At 43.0% G+C, this 24,190-nt stretch overlaps 1 protein-coding gene across 3 annotated transcripts in view; it reads right to left on the reverse strand.

Moving 5' to 3' along the window:
• The window catches only part of LOC148324004 (protein Niban 1-like), a 58,945-nt gene that overhangs the window by 25,748 nt on the left and 9,007 nt on the right, over positions 1–24,190 (reverse strand). For 2 of the 3 annotated variants that reach the window (XM_088313121.1, XM_088313120.1), the window contains exons 3-4: positions 21,669–21,797; positions 21,450–21,564 (exon numbers count right to left, since the gene is read on the reverse strand). In XM_088313121.1, the coding sequence (XP_088169247.1) occupies positions 21,450–21,564; positions 21,669–21,797 (244 nt within the window). The remainder of the gene's footprint in view (positions 1–21,449; positions 21,565–21,668; positions 21,798–24,190) is intronic. The other variant, XM_088313122.1, reaches the window with a different exon arrangement.

Below are 24,190 nucleotides of genomic sequence, written 5' to 3' on the forward strand. Positions count from 1 at the left end.
GCAACCGAGGAAAATCGACTTTACAGCAACCCCTGGACCACTGAATGCCGCTGCCCATTTGGAGTCTGAGGAGCCAGCTGATTTCCTGCAGCTGTTTCTCACGGATGAGCTTCTGCAGCACATCGCGGATGCCACCAATCACTTCCCAGACAATTATTTTCACACAAACCCCAGTGGACAAACACAAGCTCGCCTATTTGCCACGGACCAGCAAAGCCAGACCACAACGAAAGGCAAACGGAGTGAAACAAGAATGTGGTGTGAACTTTGTTGTGTGCCCTTGCATCAAGGCAACTGTTTTATTTTATATCACACAAAAAAAAGTATGTATGACACTGATGTATTTCATTTTTGTACATAGTTCAACAGTTCAGTCGTTTTGTGTTATGTGCAAATAAATTTATTTTGTTTTCAAAAACATATTTTTTGTGCTTTTTTTTGTTATTTTATAGAAGGCATGCATTATTTAGATGTTAGAGGTGTCATAAAAGCCATAAATAATAGTGTCAAAGTTCAAATTATGGTCGAAATGCATCAGTTTACAAAAAGCTCATTTTCTCCGTTTTGTCCCCAGGGATTGGAGTTTTCATGAAATTTAGCTATTTTCAAATGCCGATTGCTCAAGAATGGAGAAAGATAGAAACAAACTTTCTTTTTCTGTTGAAAGAAGATAGTCTCATCTTTATTTTGGTGTGCTCCATGTCTATATAGCATTAGAATACAATATTCTGTGGGCCTTGCAATATTAGTCAAAACCCAGGAAAACGCTGGGATTGAGCGGGTTGCTCCAGTGAAAATGGCTGGTATTTAATGAGTTAAGTCCAAGTACCCGTTTCAACATGCCTAATATTAATTGGGAGCTGTGCGCAAGGCTCGCTATCAGTAGCTTCTGTCTGGACTCTATGGTTGACTCAGTCAGCACAAGTCATCAGTAAAGTAACGACAGACAATGCACACTAGTTGAATTGTGCAATATGGTTTCATGCAGTCGTGCAAGGTATATCAATATATACTTTACCTATAAAGAATTCTCATTCTATTTTCAAATAAAAATATAAATAAGGTAGGTAGATCACTTGGACTTGGTTATTTTTATATTGTTATTTATATTGTAACTCGCATGCTGAAAAAGAGTGGGCACCACTGCACTACAACATGTTTAATATACTGGGGGACTACACCAGAAGACAGACTGCTGTTGAAAATGGCCAAAACTGATTCACCAATACTCAGGAGAACCTCCTTAAAGAAGTGAAGGGGAACAGAGTCATAAGGGGTGCCGGATGGCTTAATTTGGTAAACCACATCTTCTAAAAAGGAGAAGGAAATCACCTCAAAGGAATCCAACAATGCGGAACAAGGAACATGGACAAATGTAGCGTTCGAAATAAGAGCCCTAGCTGTAGCAACGTTGTCCATAAAAAAAATCTGAAAAAATCTATTGCATATTCAGGGGACGAGTCTGTGCAAATCAGATAACTGGGTTTAAGCGTAAAACCATTACCATATTTTCCGGGCCATAGGGCGCTCTTTAAAGTCCCTAATCTTCCCCAAAAACAAACAAAGCGCCTTGTAAAGCGACGTGCCCATTATATGGACCATCAACCCTTTTACTCATTGGGCTGTTCGGAGTGCATGTTAGCACACCCTGCTGGACAAAGTCTGAGTCATCTATGCTTCTAATTGACCGTGACTTGTACATTATGTGACTATGGTGTTTGGGTGATGGTGTAGGAGAAAGCTGGACAAAAGGGCAGCTGTCCACAATGTTGTCGTCTGTCTTATTATTTATGTTATTGCAAGCAAGAAACGTCCCAGGTTTAGACAACAGACTGCAAAAAGCCCAAAGCACAACAGCACATCTCTCTAAATAGCCATGCACATCTCTCTAAACAGCCATGTGATTGGCTGAGTCTGAGTGGCTCCCAAGAAGCCATTGCTGTAATTGGCTAAGGGTGAGTGGCTCCCAAGAAGCCATTGCTCTAATCTTTTTGTGTTATTTTTATTTCTTTTGGGTATATAGATGGCCTGAGAGATACATGTTTTGTGTTAATCTTATTTCTTTGTTTCATTGTTTGCTTGTATGCTGAGTTTTTTTTTTGTTTTGATTTGAAACCGTGACTCTAAGGAGTGTGGTGACCAGTGAACTCCCTCCCCTGACGTTGTCTAGTAGACTATTGCCAAGACACCTTTTATTGGTTAGAGTCATTGTTATTGGCAGTGATTCCTAATAGTATCATGACATCTGTCATTGAAACAGGGTGATACCTCTGGCAATGAGCTAGCGCGAGCAGCTGAGCTAGCGCGAGCAGTTGAGCTAGCGCGAGCAGCTGAGCTAGCGCCTTGTAGTGCGGCGCGCCTAGTATATGCATTAAATACGGAAATAGCACCCTCAACTGGTGTTGCGCCCTTTGATGCAGCACATCATATGGCCGTAAAAATATGGTAGTTTTAAATAGCGTGTGCGGATTATGACAATTTGCCTGAATAAGACTGGACAAGTATTGCCTTTTGGACTCTTTCACCTTGCTTTGGTAACTTCTTTTCGGATTTGATAAGAGACCTGCATCCGGTCTTTTTTCCACCTGCACAAGAAACATGGACATAAGGGTCAAGTGTGGCATTCGAAACGGCAGTCCTGGCTGTGGCAACCATGTCAGTGAAAAACTGCAGCAATCTATTGCACATTTCAAGGGGAGAGTCTTGCAAATCGGCTGTCAAGGATTAAGTGCAGAATCAATAGTTTTAAATAGAGTACGTGGAAAATAACATTTTGTCTAAATAAGACTAGACAAGTGTTCCCATTTGGACTCTTTCATTATGCTTTGGTAACAATGCCAGCAGTCTTTTATGATTTGGTAAGAGACCTTCAGCCTGTCTCTTTTCCACCTACGTTCAGCTTTATGGCATTCTTGCTGCACGAGTCATTCAGAAACTCTTTGTTGTACGTTCGTCCCGTCAGAAGAATATACTCTGGCAAGAAAAGATCCTATTCTGTGGGAAGCCTACATGAACGAAGAAACAAAACAGAAATTAAAGGGAGGTAAGGTAGTAATGATGACTTAAGTGATGGGGCGGACTTTATAAAATACAATACAATACAAGTTTATTTATTAAGAGCATTTCAGAACAGCTTGAGCTGTAACAAAGTGCACAACGTGACAAAGACAAGAAAAAAAAAGAAGCTGGAAGCAGAAAAACGAAAGCTTTGTTGAGTTTTCGTGTGGCTCGGACTCTGTTCGGTCCCGGTGCAAGGAGCAGAGCCAGCTTGTTGCTTCAGCTTATTCTCCCGATTTTCACAGCCTGCCATTCGAGAACCCAGGGCTCAAGCTAGTTGAAAGTCCACCGTCGGCGGTTTCATGCGGGAATTGGCGCTCGTAGGAGTGCAATAAAAAAACAAAAGATCAAAGATGAAGATTGTCAAGACGCAAGAGGGCTTTCAGCAGAGAGTGTGTTCACAGAAATATGGAAAATAGTGCTGAAGTTTTTCCATAGTGGAGAGAGAGTTTCTGGAGTCGATAGAGAGAAATGCTAAAGTTACTATAAAACGTGAGCCCTTTTATCTACTCAAAACAGGCGGATGTGTGAAGTGCCTACCCCTCAGCTTGAATTTCAGGTGAGACTCAATTTATTAATTTAAAGTTAAATTTGAGCCCATTAAATTGTCCTTTAAAAAGAAAATGTAGCTTTTAGGGGGCACAAGCCAGTGTCAGGAAGGTCATCCGACGTAAAACTTTGGCCAAAGCATACATGCGAATCAAATATATGACTTTCATACCGGATCGGTCGATGCCCGGGTTAACAACGACCGCCACCGGTGCTGCTGACCTACAGGGCGCTGGTGGAAATTGGACTACTGTTGGTCGAAGAAAGACGGGAGGAAGATGTGTTCGAAGGAAGAAAGAGAAGAGAAACACAAAGAGTCTAGGACTGCGAGTAGGGACTTTGAATGTGGGAACTATGACGGGGAAAGGTAGAGAGCAGATTGACATGATGCAGAGGAGGAAAGTGGACATACTATGTATTCAGGAGACCAGGTGGAATTGGAGCAAAGCTAGAAGTTTAGGAGCAGGGGTCAAGTTGTTCTATCATGGTATAGATAGGAAGAGAAATGGAGAAGGAGTTATTGGGAAAGAGGAGTTTGTTAGGAACGTCCTGGAAGTAAAAAGAGTGTCAGGTAGAGTGATGAGCCTAGGAAGCTAGGAATCAAAAAGTGTGATGATCAGTGTTGTTAGTGGGTATGCGCCACAGGTAGGAGGAGGAGAACTTTTGGTTGGACCTTGATGAAATGATTGAGAGCATCCCTAAAAATGAGAGCGTTGTCATTGGCGTAGACTTCAATGGACATGTTGGGACAGGAAACAGTGGTGATGAGGAGGTGTTCGAATAATATGAAGAGGTTATTATACATTTGCCGTGATGCAACTTATTTTAATATGTAGTGCATATAACATGTTGCAGTTTAATAGAGTGAACCTCTACTGCAGGGAGGTGTCTGCAATTGGCAGGGCGGCGGCACTTCTTCAGAAGTGAGGATGAAGTAAACAACATCGTGATGAGGCCTGATAGAAGAAGTTGGCATCAAAGTCTGAAGTAATCAACATCGTGCTGGGTCCTGATAGAGGAAGTTGACGTCAAAGTCAGCTGCGACTCACAGCGGCACGCCAACGATAAACCGGACTAAACCAGTTATTAGTAGACGAACTGTACCACCCTCGAGTGTAATCTGATTTCTTGAAGTGTAATCTGATTCCCCGATGTTATAAAAGGGAATGTGTGAAAAGCATCGGGGAACAGAAGGGAGATGAAGTTGCCAAATAAACTTTATTAACCTCTCTGTATCCACTTGAGCTGAGTGCCTCTCTTCTTTCAGCTATGAACCCTATATGTCAAATTGGCGAACCTGACAGGAGGTGATGGGCAGGTTTGGTATCCATTAGAGGAATGCAGAAAAACATGTGGTGGTTGACTTTGCAAAAAGGATGGAAATGGCTGTTGTGAATACGTTCTTCCAAAAGAGGCAGGAACATAGGGTGACCTACAAGAGTGGCGGTAGGAGTACACAGGTAGACTACATCTTGTGTAGACGGTGTCATCTGAAGGAGATCAGCGACTGCAAAGTAGTGGTAGGTGAGTCTGTTGCCAGACAGCATAGGATGGAAGTGTGTAGGATGACTATGGTGGTGAAAACGACTAAGAGGGCAAAAGCAGAGCAGAGGACAAAATGGTGGAAGTTGAAAGGGGAAGAGTGTTGTATGACCTTCAGGAGTTGAGAGGGGCTCTTGATGGTCAGGGGGAGCTCCCGAATGACTGGACAACTACAGCAAATGTGATCAGGGAGACAGTTAGGAAAGTTGGTGTATCATCTGGAAGTGGGACAGTGAGAGGACTGAAGAAAGTAGACAGGAATACAGGGACATGCAGCGGAAGGTGAAATTGCAAGTGGCAAAGGCCAAACAAGGGGCTGACTTGTATGCAAGGTTGGACAGTAAGGGGGGAGAGACCGATCTATACAGGTTGGAAAGGCAGAGAGACAGAGATGGGTAGGACGTACAGCAGGTTAGGGTAAAAAAGGATAGGGATGGAAGTGTGTTGACAGATGCCAGTAGTGTGATTGGAAGATGGAAAGAGTACTTTGAAGAGTTGATGAATGAGGAAAATGAGAGAGAACAAAGAGAAGAAGAGGTGACTGCTGTGGACCAGGAAGTAGCAAAGATCAGTAAGGATAAAGTGAGAAGAGCATTGAAGAGGATGAAGAGCGAAAAGGCACTTGGCCCTGATGATATACCCGTGGAGGTATGGAAGTGTCTAAGAGAGATAGCAGTAGAATTTCTGACTGGGTTGTTCAACAGGATCTTAGACAGTGAGAAGATGCCCGATGGAATGGAAGAGAAGTGTGCTGGTGCTCATTTTTAAGAACAAGGGAGATGTGCAGATCTGTGGCAACTGCAGAGGAATAAAGCTGATGAGCCACACAATGAAGCTGTGGGAAAGAGTGGTGGAATCTAGACTGAGGGCAGAGGTGAACATCTGTGAGCAGCAGTATGGCTTTATGCCAAAAAAGAGTACAGTAGTGTAAGATGGCCTGAGGATATGTAAACAGTTTGTGCATTTATAATCATGTTTTTATACACTGCCTGTATCATTGTTTAACACACACAGACAGACACTTACGTTGTTGTTTTAACACACACAGACACTTACATTATTGCTTTAGCACACACGTACACACTTACGCTTTTCTTTAAGTTTCGGTTTCCTTGCTTCAGTGTGAATTCCTGACTGACCTTTACACGTGATTTATGCCTGCTTTCCTGTCTCCATGGAGACAAGACCCCCATTGTCTGCTAAGGTATGAGCCACTTCAATAAAAAGACCGAGCGGGGGGTGAGCGAGTGAGAGAGGGTGCGAGGGATTGAACTAAGCAAGACGCTTGTTTCCTCCTGGCTCGCTCTTCCCATTCGCGAATGGTGAAAAACAAAACTTTAACTGGTTTGCTCTGGTTTTCTGCCACCTTTAGTAAGTTATTTTCAGTCTAAGAAAGGCGTCAGGGCATTTTAAACCTGACATTTATTTGGTGCCGATCACCCGGGAGCCAGATCCGGACGGCGACCGTCGCGAGACATCGGACACCGCAAACTGGCGCCAGCGCTTCTCCATTGAGGAAGCAAGGTCTCCGAACTCCGCTTCGGCCGTCCGCCCGATGTTGGTTCCCTATCGGACAAGGCTGGTCCAGGGGTAACCAGGTATTGTTTTTCAAATTATTTTGTACCACCATTTTAAAATGTTAAAACAATTGGCAGGGGAGTGAAAGAGGTGAGTGAGACAGCACGCGCGGAGGCCGGGCCATGACCGTTTAGTCAGTACGGTTAAAATAAACTGGATTGTGCTAGTCCAAGGAGTTATATAAAAAGAATTGGTAGCGAATTAGGTCATAACTCATTGAAAAAAATAAAGAAAAATTGATAGCGTATTGGGCCATAACTCGTTGAGAAACTGAGCAAATTGAAGAGATACGTATAGCACGGTGAACAAATTGAGTAGTGTTCCTCGGTGTCGAAAAAAAAAAAAGAAAAAAAAAATTGGTTGCGAATTAGGCCATAAATCGTTGAGAAACTGAGCAAATTGAAGTGAAGAAAAAAAATAAGACAGCCTAGAGAAGGGAAACAAGGTTTCCGAGCAAATTAAACGTTCCTCGGTACGTTAAAAAAAACCTCGAGAAGGTCTACTCACAATTTCACATTAAATTTAGGGAATAATAAGGCATTATTTTCTGTGGTTTTTATTTGAATTTCTTTGGTAAGCAGACTGCTCATTTGACTGAGAAGTGTGTGTGCGGGAATGAGGGGCTGCGCAGCTGTGTGTGATGAGCAGCGTTGATAGTGTGGGGGATTGTGTGTGCGTGAGTAAAGATAGCGGACTTCAGACAACAATGGAAATGGGTCAAAACGTGGCAAAAGAGTTGAAAGCAAATTCAGATGTTAAGTTTATGACCCGGATTGTTGCCAATTTCTGGAGAAGTGGGTGAGGAAATATGACTTTAAGCCACGTCTAAAAGATATGGCGAATTTCGAAGCAGTGAGAAGTGCGTTGACGGAAGAAAGAAAGCTGAAGATAAGAAAGGAAAAAAAACAACATCAGTGGACGTGCAATGTACATTTTGCTTGAATGTTTGCGAAAAACTGTATGCAAAGTGAGTGAATGGTGTGATTGGGGATTACAAATACCATTTGGTATTTTATCCCATGTAATACAGTAGGGTTATAAACAGCAGACTGGTGTGGAGGCAAAGGCAAGAATTCTCCACTTGAAAAGGTTGAAGTGAGAATTACCACAACAGGAAATTTGAGTTGCTGTCCTACTGATGAGAAACCAGTTTTTAGAACACCCTAGGTGTTGACAAACTGGTCCAAATTTTCTAAAATGGTGATATTAGGTAGTAAAATAAATCCCAGGGATACGCTGCAGTGTAGAGATTGGAAGTTCATCGAAAAACAGGATCTTGATAAAACTCAGTATTTAGACACATGGATAACTGAACATGGCTTTAATGGTCAGTTAAAAACACAAAAAATAGCCGCATTGCAGAAATCAATCATAGGAAAGACAAAGGAAGACCCCAAAAAGATGAAGGAAAATGGCGTTGAGGAAACAGAATATTGGATGAGGGTAGTCTCAAAGAGAGAAGAGGGATACAAGAAACAGAAAAAAAAGGATGAAAACAAAATGAGCAAAGGAAAGGAATGTGAAAAGTCAGATAGAGCAAATTACACTGAAATGGGAAGAGTGAAACAAAAGGATGATGAAAATAAAAAGAAACAGAGGTCGATAGACACCTTTTATCAAGATAAAGGACAGAAGGTCTTTTATCAAGGTGGAAGGGGCAGAGATATTGGCTTTAGAGGACAAAGACGAGGACGACTTCCCACCGGAGATAACATTTGTTACAATTGTGGCAAATCAGGACACTTTGCCAGCAACTGCCGTCAACCACACAGGAAGACCACACTAAAAGTAGGCCATATAGCAAGAAATTGCCCCGCGAAAAAGCAACCTTCTGCATGACTAGGATAGGAAGCATCCAAACAGGATTTAGATCAAGGAACAGATGAGTTTCTAGATGAAGTGGTCCCCCTAAATTTACAAGAGACATTGGCCTTTGATTAAATAACTGAGCTGAAATAACCGTATTGGTAAATGGGTCACCAATTACCTTTTTTATGTGACACTGGTGCATGTAGGATTGCTTGTAATAAATCAATTCCAACTCATAGGGCAAGTGCGAAAGGTGTCATAGTCAGATTTGCAAATGGAAAACTGTAGAGAGAAACAGAATTAGAACCTGTGTGGTTGAAGTACCCAGAAGGACACTGAGTTGGTTGCATGAATTGAACTTTGTTTTATTTTTACAGAACAATGAGAGCCCAAGTTGTGGCGAGGTGATTAATTTACAGAAAAAGATTAGTGATGACACAATTTATACCTACATGATCCAACAGATAAGGTATATCATTCTGATGATGGTTTTTACTTAATTGTATACTTGTGTCTCCTTCAGAAAGGGAGAAGTAGGTGTTATGAAAACGTAACAATTGAATGAAGCTTTTGAAAGTGAGCATGAGAAACCTTTGCAAGAGGCAAAGAGGAGGTGTGGTCGTAAATCATGAGTGTGTTGAAGAAACAGCTCTGTTAAGAGGTCCCAAGTGAGGAGAAGGAGGTCAGAGAGAGAGTTTAGTGATTAAAGGTGTCATTTGAATGAGAGAAGGAGGATAGGAATTAGATTCTGCTTTTTGGTGAATTGAAGAAATAAATATTTTACATTTCATATTTCAGTTGATGATGTTTGTATTAAGGTAGACCAGAAATGGAATGAAATGCAGAGATAGAAAAGACACAGGGAAAAATTTGACTAGAAGGGCTATAATTTTCATTAAAGCAGATAGGAAATTACAAACTACAAATAACATTGATGTGTACTTGTCCACTTTGAGGTAGAACTGGTTGAAGTGAAATGAGTCACAAGATTAGAAAAATAGGAAATAAAATAGAATTTACATGTTCACTTCTGTGATAAGAAATTTGTGATTAGGTGAAAAGGAAAAAGAGAATTACAGGATTTTCAAATAAAACAACCTAATTTAAATTGGCCAACTTGTCAAATGGAAGAGAAAATTCTAAATTATGCACAAAAAGCATGAACGTGTTGAGCAGAAGGAGAAGGAAGAAAAGGCGGAAGCAGAAAGTCTTGTTATAAACATTAACTTTTCAGGATGAGTTGTGATAGCAACGGAGGATCACGTGACGAAAAAAAACATAAAAAGTAAGTGTAGAAGGAGTTCTACATTAACGTGCATTTTACTTATTAGACTGTGATACACTGACACAATTGGACTTTAATATCTGAATAAATAAGCAAGGGCGAATTTAAACAAACGTCAGAACTTTAAAAGGGCACATTGTCAGTGATAAGCAAAAAGAGGGAAAACAAAAAAAAAAGATATTACCAGACCACTTTTCTGTAAACACCTTCTTTGGGACGTCTCGGTGACCCCTATTAAATCCCTGACCCTTTGTAGATAAAGTTGAGGCCCAGTGCGTCTCAGGGCTGTAATTTATGTGTTAGGGAGGTCCAACAAGCTTTGGTAATCTTTAAAGCAACAATATCGTCATGGCCATAAAATGGGTTGTGTATGTTGGACCTTGTGAAGATACACTACAAGATTGTATCGACAAAGCATCTTAACGCACTACCAAATTATTATGAGCCATTTGAGCAAACAGTGACTGCAAAAAATGACTTCATTAGCCCGGGTTACTGCAGGAACCAGGGCAAAGTGAATTCATTTGCATATTAGTCACAACAATTCGATTCCGTGGCGAGAACCACGTCAGAGTGTGATCAAGAGCCTTCACTGCTGCTTTAAGGAATCAAAAAAAAAAATGACATTCTTTTTTCCCCACCACATTCACATTGCACGGCGACCTAATTGTCACAGGGACACATTACACTGATAAAGTGCGGTACGTTTCAGCCTAGCGTCATTTTTTCCCCGCACCATCTAGAAGGCGACTGTGGAGCCGTCCAAATTATCACCAAACCGCGACTTGACCTTCTGGACACTTTTTTTTCTTTTTCTTTTTTCTCCCGACTGGAGAAAATCAGACTTGTAAGACACAGACCAGGTGCACATTCCAGGCTGATAAGAAGTAAAAGTGCTTGAGAACCAAGGTCACAGGCTGAAATCACACTGACTTTTATGCGATGGGAGTATTAGCAGTGTGATACCAACAGATAACTTGTAAGAGAGAAATTGTTAGGATAAGCAGGGAGAGCGTAGGCGGGTGTGAGCTAATCAAAATTTGGGGTTTCCCATCTTGTATGAGTTGTATGGTTACAATGTGGACTGACAGTCAAGATAAATGTTCATGTGTTCTGTCGACATTGGGCAAACAAGGGCTTTAAAACCACAACAGGAAAAGAAAAGTTGTGCATAAAGCACGTCTAAATAAGTATTTGTAAATGCAAAATTCTCTCAACAGAAAATGATACAATTACAATTGAATACTGCCTCGCTGACAATGCAGCGAGGCTGCTGCCCAAGTCATGACCTCAAGGTCAGCACAGCACTAATAAAAGGGAAATGAACACACACACACACGCAGCAAATCAACTCTACAATTTGATCTCACACCAGGGAAAAGGCACCATTCATTGAACGCACACATTGGGAGAACAAAGGTGCAAACATTGCTGAGGACAGGATCAGCAAATTGGCAGATGGCAAATCCTGGCTGCCTAATTCATTGATTGGAAAAGTAACAAGAGTGACACACGAGCATAGCCGTGTGTCAAGAGAGGGGAAGTGTGATATGAAATTGTTCCCACATACAGACTTTTCAACAAAAACTTTTTTTTTTTTAGACAAAATGTTATTTGTTTGAGATGCAATATTGTTTGGTTGTTTTCAAAAAGGGTGAAGTTGTTTCCGACAACATATGCTGATGCTAAAACAGTTGGAAAAAGTGTTGTGTAATCAAATTATCCTGACATTTGGAATTTCAAGAAGTGATTTAAAGTGAAAATGATGCATTTTGTGAATGATGTTGTAACAAGTGGGACAGTTGTTGCAAAATTGACTCAAAGCGTCATTGTGCATACAGTCTGCAGGACTTGTGGAACGCATTAATGGAACTGTTAAGGCCAGACAATATTAAGACAATGAGAAAAAAAAAAGACAATGGCCAGACTGTGTTTCAATCACAGCAATGAGGATAGTGCCAGCCAAAGGAAGGACACTATCCCCTTTTGAAATCCTATATGGCCTCACACATAGACTCTCAGGTTCATCAGAACCACCAGCGACTGGCACATCGGTCCCAGTCCACATGGGAAACATGTTTGATCGAAAAAGATGCAAAGACACAATTACTGGTCAGTGTGTTCTGATCCACAGAGAAATCACGTCCGTGCGGGAGACCAACTCTTCTTCAAGGTGTTGAAACGACTTCGATGGGACAAGTGAATGGTGAGATGGCCCTCGCCAGATGATGGCAGTGACCCCGACGGCAGCAAAGGGCGCGGGGCGTGGCGGCTGGATCCACCAGTCGCAGTGCAAGCTTCACTGGTTTCCTGCTGAACCATCGAGAAGTTCGAGAAAATGCCTAGCAACGCAAGTCCCTTAAAAGGGGTCTCCACCAGAGTCACAATCTCGGACCACACGCACATCAGAACCACACAACCAGCCACTGATACGAATGTTGAAGCCACAGAACAAAAAAGATTAGATATTGTTTGGAAATTAATGACGTACATAACAAAGAAATTTCAGCCTTGATTGGAGAACATTATTGCATTTAAATTTTTAATAAAAATGAAACAATTATTGATGTTATGACCACTATGAAGAATTTGAAAGACACAATATATCGGGATAATTATAGTTTTCATTTTTGTTATGTGTAGTCTGTTCATGTTGCATTATTTTTATGACAAAGACGATGATTAACCGCATGTTTGTTGCCCAAAAGTATCATTACAACCTGATTGATGTTGAGTATGACAAACTCGAACTGGACAATGACCAACTCGAACTGGACACTGAAACGTAAAAACACATGGACTTGTTGCTCCTGCCCCACACGTGCACACACACACACCACACACGAAGATCCGGGAGGTAAGGACGGCTGTCCTCTCCTGCAACGAGGCAAGGGCCTCCACCTAGTCACCCCAGGGACAAGCCCTGCGCGGAGACAGTTTTGTTATTTTTCACTAGGCATATTGAAGTGTTTTTTTTTTAATAAAATGTTTATTCCCTGATGGTCATCAAATTATGAGGATCGCGTTCCACGCCGGAAGGGAGGAGGGGAATTTTTCCCTAATGAGAGGTTTTCGCCCCTCCACTGATGATCACACTGTTGTATGAGTTCATTATGATGATCTGTCTTAAAGCCGTAAGGACATGATTTAAACCCACAAACGGGGGGAAATGTAAGATGGGCTGAGGATATGTAAACAGTTTGTGTATTTATAATCATGTTTTTATACACTACCTGTATCATTAATGTTTAACACACACACACAGACACGTTGTTTTAACACACACACACAGACACTTACATTATTGCTTTAGCACACACGTACACACTTTTCTTTAAGTTTTGGTTTCCTTGCTTCAGTGTGAATTCCTGACTGACCTTCACACGTGATTTATGCCTGCTTTCCTGTCTCCCTGGAGACAGACCCCCATTGTCTGCTAAGGTATGAGCCACTTCAATAAAAAGACCAAGCGGGGGGTGAGCGAGTGAGAGAGGGTGCAAGGGATTGAACTAAGCAAGACGCTTGTTTCCTCCTGGCTCGCTCTTCCCATTCGCAAATGGTGAAAAACAAAACTTTAACTGGTTTGCTCTGGTTTTCTGCCACCTTTAGTAAGTTATTTTCAGTCTAAGAAAGGCGTCAGGGCATTTTAAACCTGACATTAGATGCAATATTTGCTTTGAGGATGCTGATAGAGAAGTACAGAGATGGTCAAAAGGAGCTGCATTGTGTCTTGGTAGAACTGGAGAAAGCTTATGACAGAGTGCCCAGAGAGGAACTGTGGTTCTGTATGAGGAAGTCTGGAGTTGCAGAGAAGTATGTTCAAGTAGTGCAGGACATAAGATAAGATGTCCTTTATTAGTCCCACAATGGGGAAATTTGAGGTGTTACAGCAGCATGTGTGAGGACTGTAAGAAAGTGGTGTGACGGAGGAGTTCAAGGTGGAGGTGGGACTACATCAGGGATCAGCTTTGAGTCCCTTCTTGGTTGCTATGGTAATGGACAGGATGACAGACTCTCTGCTCTCTTCTCTCCCCCTCTCTCTCCTCTCTTCTCTCCCCTCTCTCTTTCCATCGGCTTCAGTTCCCAGCCACATCAGACAATCACCACTTCCTCCTGCTCAGCCTTGTTCCTCACATCTCAGGTGATGAACCAACTGAGGAAGATGAAAGCGAGGAAGACAGCGGGTGCAGATGCGATTAGCTCCCAGCTCCTCAAATCTTGCGCAGACCAGCTGTGTGGAATCGTCCAGCACATGTTCAACCTGAGCCTAAAGCTGGGCAGAGTCCCCAAGCTGTGGAAAACATCCTGCCTGGTCCCGGTTCCAAAGATCCCCCATCCGAAGGAGCTCAACAACTTCAGAGCAGTGGCGCTGACGTCTCATCTGATGAAGACCCTGGAGAGACTGGTCCTCGTCCATCTGCGGCCCCTGGTGAGCTCTTCGATGGACCCACTCCAGTTCGCATACCAGCCTGGCATCAGTGTGGATGATGCCATCATCGACCAGCTCCACACTTAACTCTCCCACCTGGAGAAGGCGGGGAACTCTGTGAGGATCATGTTCTTTGATTTCTCCAGTGCTTTCAACACCATCCAGCCCACCCTATTGGGAGACAAGCTGGAGCAGGCGGGAGTGGCCCACCACCTGATCACATGGCTGCACGACTACCTCACAAACCAGCCACAGTACGTGAGACCACAGGACTGTGTGTCTGACGTGCTCCTCTGCAGCACGGGAGCGCCGCAAGGAAATGTTCTGGCTCCCTTCCTTATCACCTTCTACACCTCGGACTACAAATACAATTCCTCCACCTGTCACCTGCAGAAGTTCTCTGATGACTCTGCGATTGTCGGCCTCATCACTGACGGAGACGATCGGGAGTACAGAGGGGTTAGTCAGGGTTTTGTGGACTGGTGTCAGCAGACCGCCTCCAAATCAACGCTGGGAAATCCAAACAGCTGGTGGTGGATTTCTGCAAGCGTCGGCATCATTGCAGTACTTTTACCATTACAGTACTTTTGTCACTTCAGTATGTTCTATCATTGCGGTACTTTCACTATTACCGTACTTTTAGCATTGCAGTATTTTCTATCATTGCAGTATTTTTTTATCATTGCAGTATTTTTTTATCATTGCAGTACTTTTACCATGACAGTACTTTTGTCTTTGCAGTATTTTCTACCGTTGCAGGACTTTTACTATTACAGTACTTTTATCATTGCAGTATTTTCTATTATTGCAGTATTTTTCTATCATTTCAGTACTCTTACCATTACAGTACTTTTATTATTGCAGTATTTTTATCATCGCAGTATTTTCTATCATTCAGTATATATATATATTTTTTTATCATTGCAGCGTTTTTATTTATTTCCCCTCTGTACCATGGACAGACATTAGGGGTATTTCCTTACACTTGTATATGTTGTGGGATGTAAGTGTGTATATACATGGGGATCTGCGTAATATGTATATACTGTATATTTGCATGCTTTTTATGAATGTCTGCTGCTAATGTCATACATTAACAGCTAGATTACGCCACCGCCTCTGTGTGATCTATATCTTTGCTGCTGTAACACTGCAAATTTCCCCATTGTGGGACTATTAAAGGACATCTTTATCTTTATCTTTTCATGCCTCGGCTGGAAATATCTTATCAACCCATGAAGTTCAGGCAACAAGGATATAAGTTTTGACAATATATTTATACTGTCATATGTCATAAGATGACCAGGAAAAATTATTATTATTGGGGCCTTGCAAATTTATTTTTCGCAGGATAAGCACAGTAAACAATGCACAAGTATACGTTCAAATATATTTCATGTATTTTTGATAGCTAAAAAGCTTGTAGCTGCAATTTCCATGCCTATCCCTTTGAGCCAGTCTTGGACCAGCACTTGCAAGTTGGTTAAGGACAACACACCTCGGTGATGAATCCCACAGCTACAGGAATGACAATGCGGCCATATGTGTATGTGGGAGGGAGGGGCAGAGAGAGAGAGAGAGAGAGAGAGAGAGGTAGAAAGAGGGGGAGAGAGAGAGAAAGAGAGAGAAAACGGGGTTGAAGAAAAAAAGAATCTCGTTAAGTGGCGGAGGAGCTATTTGTACACTACAGGGAAGCAGATCTCGAAAGACCAAGAGGGGGCAAAATAGGGTCTTAGAAGTCATGGAACGTCTCACTGCCCATGTGACCTGGTTTGCTGCTGGTTGGGCAAGTTCTATTGCGCTAAACCGTTTTGGGCATTAAGGAACATTGTTGTAGGGAAAAACAAGGTGGTCCTGGAAAATATTAGTGGGACCAGCTAGCATCTGAACAAGACTAGTATTGTTTAACTTTGTTCCTTGTGTTCTTCATTGCAAACAACTGCTTTACACTGTAGTTTTTAATTTGCATTATTTATTCTTTATTAATTGTAACATGTTATACTGCATTTTCACGACCATAAGACGCACCTAAAAGTCCTAAATTTTCTCCTAAAATGAACGTGGAGCCTTACGCCTTATGTGTGGACGGAGTTCCAAAAATCTGTAAATGTGTGACTTTCATGAGCCCTCCACTGCACTGACTGGAGCGTGACGCAGTAAATTAGCACCCTCTGTTGGTGAAAGTTTGAGACTATAATCGGTTCACAACAGACCAGTATGGACATGCGGCATAAAACTGGATATAATTACCTTTACACAACAGATGCTAGATCACTGATGGTGCAGTGGTACACTCGCCTGAGTTGTGTGTGGGCAGCGTGGGTTCAGTTCCCGCTCAGTGACGGTGTCTATGTCTGCCCTGTGACTGGCTGGCGACCAGTTCAGGGTGTAGTGCGCCTTTCGCCCGTAGTCAGCTGGGATAGGCTCCAGCACCCTCCCGCGACCCTGTACAGGATAAGTGGTGTGGAAAACAACACGACATGGCATGACAACAGATGCTGCCCAAAGCACAAAACTCACACATCTCTCTAACCAGCCATTCAATTGGCTGAGGCTGAATCACCCCCAGAAGGCTTTGCAGCACTTGGATATGAATGGCATCTTCGTTCCATGTTTTGGTTGTTTCATTGTTTGCTAAGTATACTGTTCAGTTGATGTTAGATGATAGTTAGTTGATAGATAACCGTGACCGTATATAGTGTGTTGACTCGTGACTAATAACACCATCGTCAAATTTGCTGACCATACAACAGTGGTCGGTCTGATCTTGAAAGGTGACGAGACAGACTACAGGGAGGAGGTCCAGAGACTAACGGCTTGGTGTGAGGACAACAGACTGCAACTCAACATTGCAAAAACAAAGGCGTGTGTGTGGAGAGGGTCCACACGTTCAAGTTCCTGGGAGTACAGATCTCAGATGACCTTTCTTGGAAGCACAACACCACAGCAGTGGTAAAGAAGGTCCACCAGCGTCTGCACTTCCTGAGGGTCCCAGGACATTCAACCTGGACAGAAAGCTGCTGCTGGCCTTCTACCACTCGTCCATCGAGAGCCTGCTGACACACCTTGGCTCATCAGACCACCTTTCTGTTATGCTAATTCCTGCATACAAGCCCCTGCTGACCAGAGAAAAACCTACAGTGAAGCAGGTGAGGGTGTGGACTGAGGGGGCAATGGAGGCACTACAGGACTGCTTTGAATGCACAGACTGGGACATGTTTAAATCGGCTGCCACCTACAACAACAAAATAAACATAGGTGAGTATGCCATGTCTGTGTCAGCCTACATCAGTAAATGCGCAGAGGACGTCAGCAACACCAAAACCATCTGCAGCCGTGCCAATCAGAAGCCCTGGATGACTGCTGAGATACGCAAATTGCTAAAGGCACGGAACCTTGCCTTTAAATCTGGTGATGAGGAGGCACTGAGATCAGCGAGGGCCAACCTGAACCGTGCTATCAGACTAGCAAAGCGATCTCACAGTCAAAAAATCCAGGACCTTTTCCTCAGCACAACCAACACCAGGGATATGTGGAAAGGCATTCAGGCCATCACCAGCTACAAGCCAACCACCCCCCCAGTGGGGGACACTGGCATGGACTTCCTGAATGACCTCAACAACTTCTTTGGGAGGTTTGAGGCACAAAATGGCACCCCTGCAGTGAAAGCGGTTCCACATCAGGACGAAAGAGCACTCCTCCTGGACTCAACTGACGTGAGGAAGACCCTGAAAAGGGTCAACACACGGAAGGCTCCAGGCCCTGACAACATTCCAGGGCGGGTCCTTAGGGAGTGCGCCGATCAGCTGGCTTGTGTCCTAACAGACATTTTCAACACCTCGCTAGACCAAGCCACGGTACCATCATGCTTCAAGATTGCCACCATCATCCCAGTGCCAAAGAAACCCCAGATCTCATCATTGAACGACTACCGGCCCGTTGCACTGACTCCTGCCATAATGAAGTGTTTTGAGAGGCTGGTTAAGGAGCACATCACCTCCAGTCTCCCCTCCTCACTTGACCCCTTTCAGTTTGCCTACCGGACAAACCGCTCCACCGGGGATGCCATCTCCTCTGCTCTTCACCTGAGCCTGACACACCTAGAGGAGAAGAACACCCACGTGCGGATGCTGTTCCTGGACTTCAGTTCAGCATTCAACACCATCATCCCACAACTCCTGGTAGACAAACTGAGACTTCTGGGCTTCAACACCCCCCTGCGGAACTGGCTGCTGGACTTCCTCACTGACAGACCCCAGTCAGTGCGGCTTGGTCAGATCACCTCCAATGTCATCACCCTCAGCACGGGCTCCCCCCAAGGTTGTGTCCTGAGCCCCCTGCTGTTCACCCTGATGACACACGACTGCGTCCCTAGGTCAGCCACAAACCACATCGTGAAGTTTGCGGACGACACAACAGTGGTGGGCCTCATCAGGGACGACAACGACCTGGCCTACAGAGAGGAGGTGGAGCAGTTGGTGGGCTGGTGCAGAGTCAACAGCCTGGTCCTGAATGTTGACAAAACTAAAGAGATCATTGTCGACTTCAGGAAAAACCAGCCCAACCATGCCCCACTTCTCATCAACAACAAAGCTGTGGAGGTGGTCAGCAGCAGCAAGTTCCTAGGGGTGCACATCACAGACAAACTCACCTGGTCTGTGAACACTGCATCACTGGTGAAGAGGGCACAGCAGCGCCTGTACTTCCTGCGGAGGATGAGGAGAGCCCACCTGCCCCCACCCACCCTCATCACATTCTACAGAAGCACCATAGAGAGCATCCTGACTAACTGTATCTCTGTGTGGTGTGGAGGCTGCAGTGACTCCGACTGGAGTAGTGTGAGGAGGGTGGTGAGGACAGCAGAGAAAATCATCGGGACTTCTCTCCCCTCCATTCAGGACATTGGCCAGAAGCGCTGCCTATCCCGAGCCAAAAACATCATTAGGGACCCCTCTCACCCCCATCATGGACTGTTCACTCTGCTAGCCTCTGGGAAGAGGTACTGCAGTGTGCGGTGCAGGACCACCAGGTTCTGCAACAGCTTTGTCCCCCTAGCCATTAGACTGTTAAACGGTCAATCACACATATAGTAAGCCTACCCAGCTGTTACCCCCCCACTTGCGTGTTTCACTCTACAAACTTTCTATTTTTTTGCACTGTTGTACATAATCCCTTTTCTATATTCCTACTAAATACGACATAGTTATATCTGTATATTTATGGAACCTGTGCGGGTCAGATGTGTCGACATTTCGTTCTGTATACATGTGTACAAGAATGACAATAAAGTATATCTGAATCTGAATCTGAATACTGTGTCTCCACCTGGGACAGCGGCTGCACTGAGGCAGACAGAGTGAGGGTCCAGAGGACAGTCAAAACGGCGCAGAGGATTATTGGCTGCCCTCCCCCCTCCCGGTCGGATATCTACACCACCCTGTGCCTCAGCAGAGCTCTCAATGTTGTCAAAGACAATACTCACCCAAACTCACACCTGTTCGACTTGTTGCCCTCTGGCAGGCGCTACAGGTTCATCAAATCAAAGAGTAATAGACTGAAAAACAGTTTCTTTCCGAGAGCCATCTCCATTCTGAACTCTCATATACACACTCACACACACGCATGCACCCCTACGCACACACACCCCTGCACACGCACGCAAACACACACACACACACACCCACCCCCACACACACACACACACAACCACCCTTACCTTGCAGAACAGCAACGTAATGTGTTTTTATTTATCCAATTCCATATATTTAATTAAATTATTGTTGTATTGCGCTGGAGAGGGGAGCTCTCTAATCTTGTTGCACACTGTACAATGACAATAAAGGGATTTCTGATTCTGATTCTACATCGGCTTTATGTGATCTCGCGACTGTAGGCTTGTGCATTTGCTGACATTTATTAAAGTTGCTCGAGTTTGTCATTGACATGTGAGCGCCACAGTATCTTGTAACATGCCTGCGCCCAGTAATACAGTGAGCCCTATGTTTGTGTTCAATACAGAAATAGCATCTGTAACTGAGGCTGCGCCTTTTAATATGGTTTGCATTATGTTTGTGAAAATATGGTACTTTTTGTTTTACTCCATTCTATGGCTTATTTGGTTTTAATTATTAATGTTGTTTCATTAGTAAAATTTAAGGAATTTAAAAATGATAGTTAAATTGATGTTGTTGTTTAGAATGATATTAACATTTATTACCACAAACAGAAAAAAGCTTTTGGGCATGGAAACGTGAGGAGACACTAGTATGAACAGGTGTGTAAACGCCACATCTTGCATATTCATTGCCTTATAGTATACTCCCTGGATAAGAGCAATTTTGCACATTTGAAAGTCACATTCATCAGTGAACACTGTTAGTAAATCGAGTGGTTCATTCACATGCCCGCGGTGATTGTGTTATGAGGTTTGCACATTATACACAATACTTTGGTATATCTGGTCTAACCACCCTATCCAAATGTTCCTGGCCTTACCCCTCTTTCAAATTGTAGATCCCACTGTGGACTGCAAGTCAAAATGTTTGCCCACCCCTGGTTTATTGTATTGGTCGTATCCAATGTTAGTGCAATTGCGAGGATTTATTTTCCATCTTCTCTCAGTTTCACTATTGCTTGTTTTTCACCCTAAGACAACTTTGTAGTTTTTTCTGTTGGTTATACCTCTAATTTGTATAAATGTGCTTTTTAAGGGTAAAATCCAAATTTATAACTGAACATAGATATTGAGGTCTATTTATTATTTGATTAATTAATGTTACAGGGCACACCTGGATCATGTGTTCCAATAAGTTGGTGAATTCAATCGAATTGTGTGCATTAATCACCAGGAAATAAGTCAAATTGTTGAGCCCATCTTCTTATTTTGATGTCAAAACCAATTGTTTTCATTACACTGCAGAGCAAACATGAAGGATGAAGAAATTGGCAAACTTACCAAGTTCCTGGACGTGGAACCTAACACGCTGTAGCTAACCCTAAACCCTATTGGATGAATTGGGTCAGTGTGTGAGAGTGTAGGCATGTGTGTGTAGGTGGGGGTGTGTGCGTGTGTGTGCATGTGTATTCGGAGTGGGGTCAATAATGGTTCTTGTATTTGAAATAAATGAAGTGAATAGTATTCCGCACCCAGTAAAATAAAATGAAAAAAAATCTCCTTATATTTCAAGTGTCATAACGTACCGTTATCATCAGGAAAACACGCATCCACCATTGCCATGTACTTCCCCTCAGTAGTCACAGCATTGCCCCCTGTTGGCAGCAGCCTATTGGGTGGAGGACTTCCCTTTAGAAAAGTCTAATATAAACAACAATAAAAATATGATTTAAAACATTTCATAAAACAACATAAAAAAATATATTATCAGGTTATTATAATTGTATTTAAGTGACTGTGCTGACCTCAAGGCTCTCATGGCACTCCAAGCAGTAGTTGGCTCTCACCACTACATATCTCTCCTTCCATTTTCTGCTGTCATCAAATAAAAACAGACTATCTTCATACAGCACCTCCCCAACCTCAGGAGACTCCTGATAAGCATACAATTAACAAAGTACAAAGATAGATTATTTGGCGAAATGCTATAATTGTTGCTCTTACAAATGATAAAACTGCATCAAAACAATTTGTTGTGACTGGTTGTTCTTTTATTTATTTTGATGCATCGGTTGCTAGTACGTCAAGCTTTCTTGGATAGAGGATGTCAGGTTCCTTCCATTTCTTCTGAATCAAGTTCTGCTCTGTTTTTTACTTTACATCTTTGAATATAAAGACTTTAATTTTCAACTTCCATGCCATGTTTGATTCTGGGTCCATATCCTGCTCCTCACATGACAGTATGTACTGACCAGTCACGGACCCAGCAGACTGAAACAGAATCCATCGAACCACAAACGTCACCAACTGCTTCTTAACCATCCATCCACCGGCTACCGTCTTCAGTCTGCCGACCACCCCAACGCCCTTCGTGTAAGCTCTGTCTTTTCCTCCACGTCCCTCTCACCTGTGCCATCTACTTGTCTTTTTCATGTTCCCCTTCTATTTCACTATCCAATATTTTGTTTTTAGATTCTGATTTTACTGATTTTATAGATGGTTACGAAATTGTTAACCTCCTTTCGGATTCAAATTTGTATTTAAACACTGATTTTGGTTTTCCCAGTGCTTCCCCAGTCATTGTTCAAGCCCTATTAAATTTTTGTCATGTTTTTCTGTTGATGGTCCCTTAGTACACACCCCAGAACCATTCCCTTCAGACCCTTATGAGGGCGCCAGGTTGGCCATTTACACAGGACCTATATATACATATACGCCCTGGAAAAGGTTCTAGTTCCTCTCGTAATCTCACCTTTTCCAAGTCGCATCATTTTGAACCTGTACCCTAAATGTTCACACCTGATTCCTTCCCTCAGACCCTTACTTGCGCGCCCGGTTGGCAATTTATACTGGACCTCTTCGGGTTGGTTGATGGAGGCGCCCAAGTAAACGTTCTGGCTCCTCCCATAATCCCACGTTTACCAAGTTGCGTCATTACGATACTGTACCCAAGTTACTTCTTTCCCTGACTTTCTCGTCACCTCGTTCACTGTGTATTTCTTCCCGACGGAATCCTATTCATCCTGTTTCTTCTAGTTTACCTTCCTGAGTACTTATACTCGCAGCCCCTTGGATCTCTTGTATATAACCTCTATGGGGGCATGCTGATGAGGGATGGCCCCATAGAGGTTATATACAAGGTTATATACCAGAGGTATTCAATTAAAAGTCACAGAGGTCCACGACTAAAATTTCTTCCAATTAAAAGGTCTGGACCAAAGTCCAACTTCCCTTAATGTCTAGCCTATGTTCATATTTTCATCTGGTTTCAATATTTAGTCATTTTCAACAGAGCACACTTATATACTAAATATTAAGCAATGTTCCCATTAAACACCTTTGCCAGTTAAACAAATATAAGGCGTTTATTTCACATTCAAGAAAATGTGGCTCCTGGAACTTAAGGGTGCCACTTCCAGAAAAAAAACAGGAAAATATCTCCTGTAGAAATATATCAAGTGCTAAGCATTGAGTTAACTTCATTTGCCTCTTTTTCTTAAATCAAAGAGTTATCAGCCTAAAAAAAATGGAAAACCCAATTATCCAAGTAAAACAGGTCAACATGTTCATGGCTGTCCTCATGAAAAACTAATTCAAACTGAGCTTTGACACCACCTTTTCTTTTGAATATTTTTTAACCTCTCTTAATGAGAAAAATGAGTTTGTGACTGCCCTGCCAGTGATTTAAATCCGGGTTGGAACAGAGTCAGGGCCATTGGGATTTGGTAGAGTATTTCACACATCCGGGATTTGTGTTTCCCTTTAAATAATGTTTGTGCAACCACATTTAAGCACTCCTTCACAACTTGCCCATAACTGAATGTTTTAGTTTACTTTTAGTGAACATTCGTTTGCATGCCGCTGGGCTGTAAACGAAAATGTAAAAATCTGTTATACTGCACTCGAAGTTCGATGTTTTCGCGTGCGCTCACCTCAAACTTCAGCGGATAACTTTGCACAAAAGGGCGGTGCTTTGTTTCGTAGTGTCACTTCGCAATGTTGCGACGGTTTCGGAGCATATGATGCACACTGGTTTTGAATCGGCTGCAGCCAGAACGAAACTAAATTTCTCCGTCCATTCATTTATAACAACACGCATCGACCTTGCTTACTTTTTAGCAAGGCATACTGTCAGCAGCACTCACTTCCGGTCTGCTGCGCAATTGGCAGTGGGTCGTAAACAAAAGATTTGATTGGCTCAAAACAGTGACGCCTTTTCCGTATTAACTAGAATTGCAGCGTCAACGTTTGCGAATGCGCCCTGAAAAAAAATCACCATAGATTGGTCATGGGTCCGGTCCGAACCATCTGTCGGTCCGGATTTGGA

This window comes from Idiotropiscis lumnitzeri, chromosome 13 (assembly GCF_059441095.1).
Source record: "Idiotropiscis lumnitzeri isolate Australia: NSW breed Sydney's pygmy pipehorse chromosome 13, RoL_Ilum_1.0, whole genome shotgun sequence".
NCBI lineage: Eukaryota > Metazoa > Chordata > Actinopteri > Syngnathiformes > Syngnathidae > Idiotropiscis > Idiotropiscis lumnitzeri.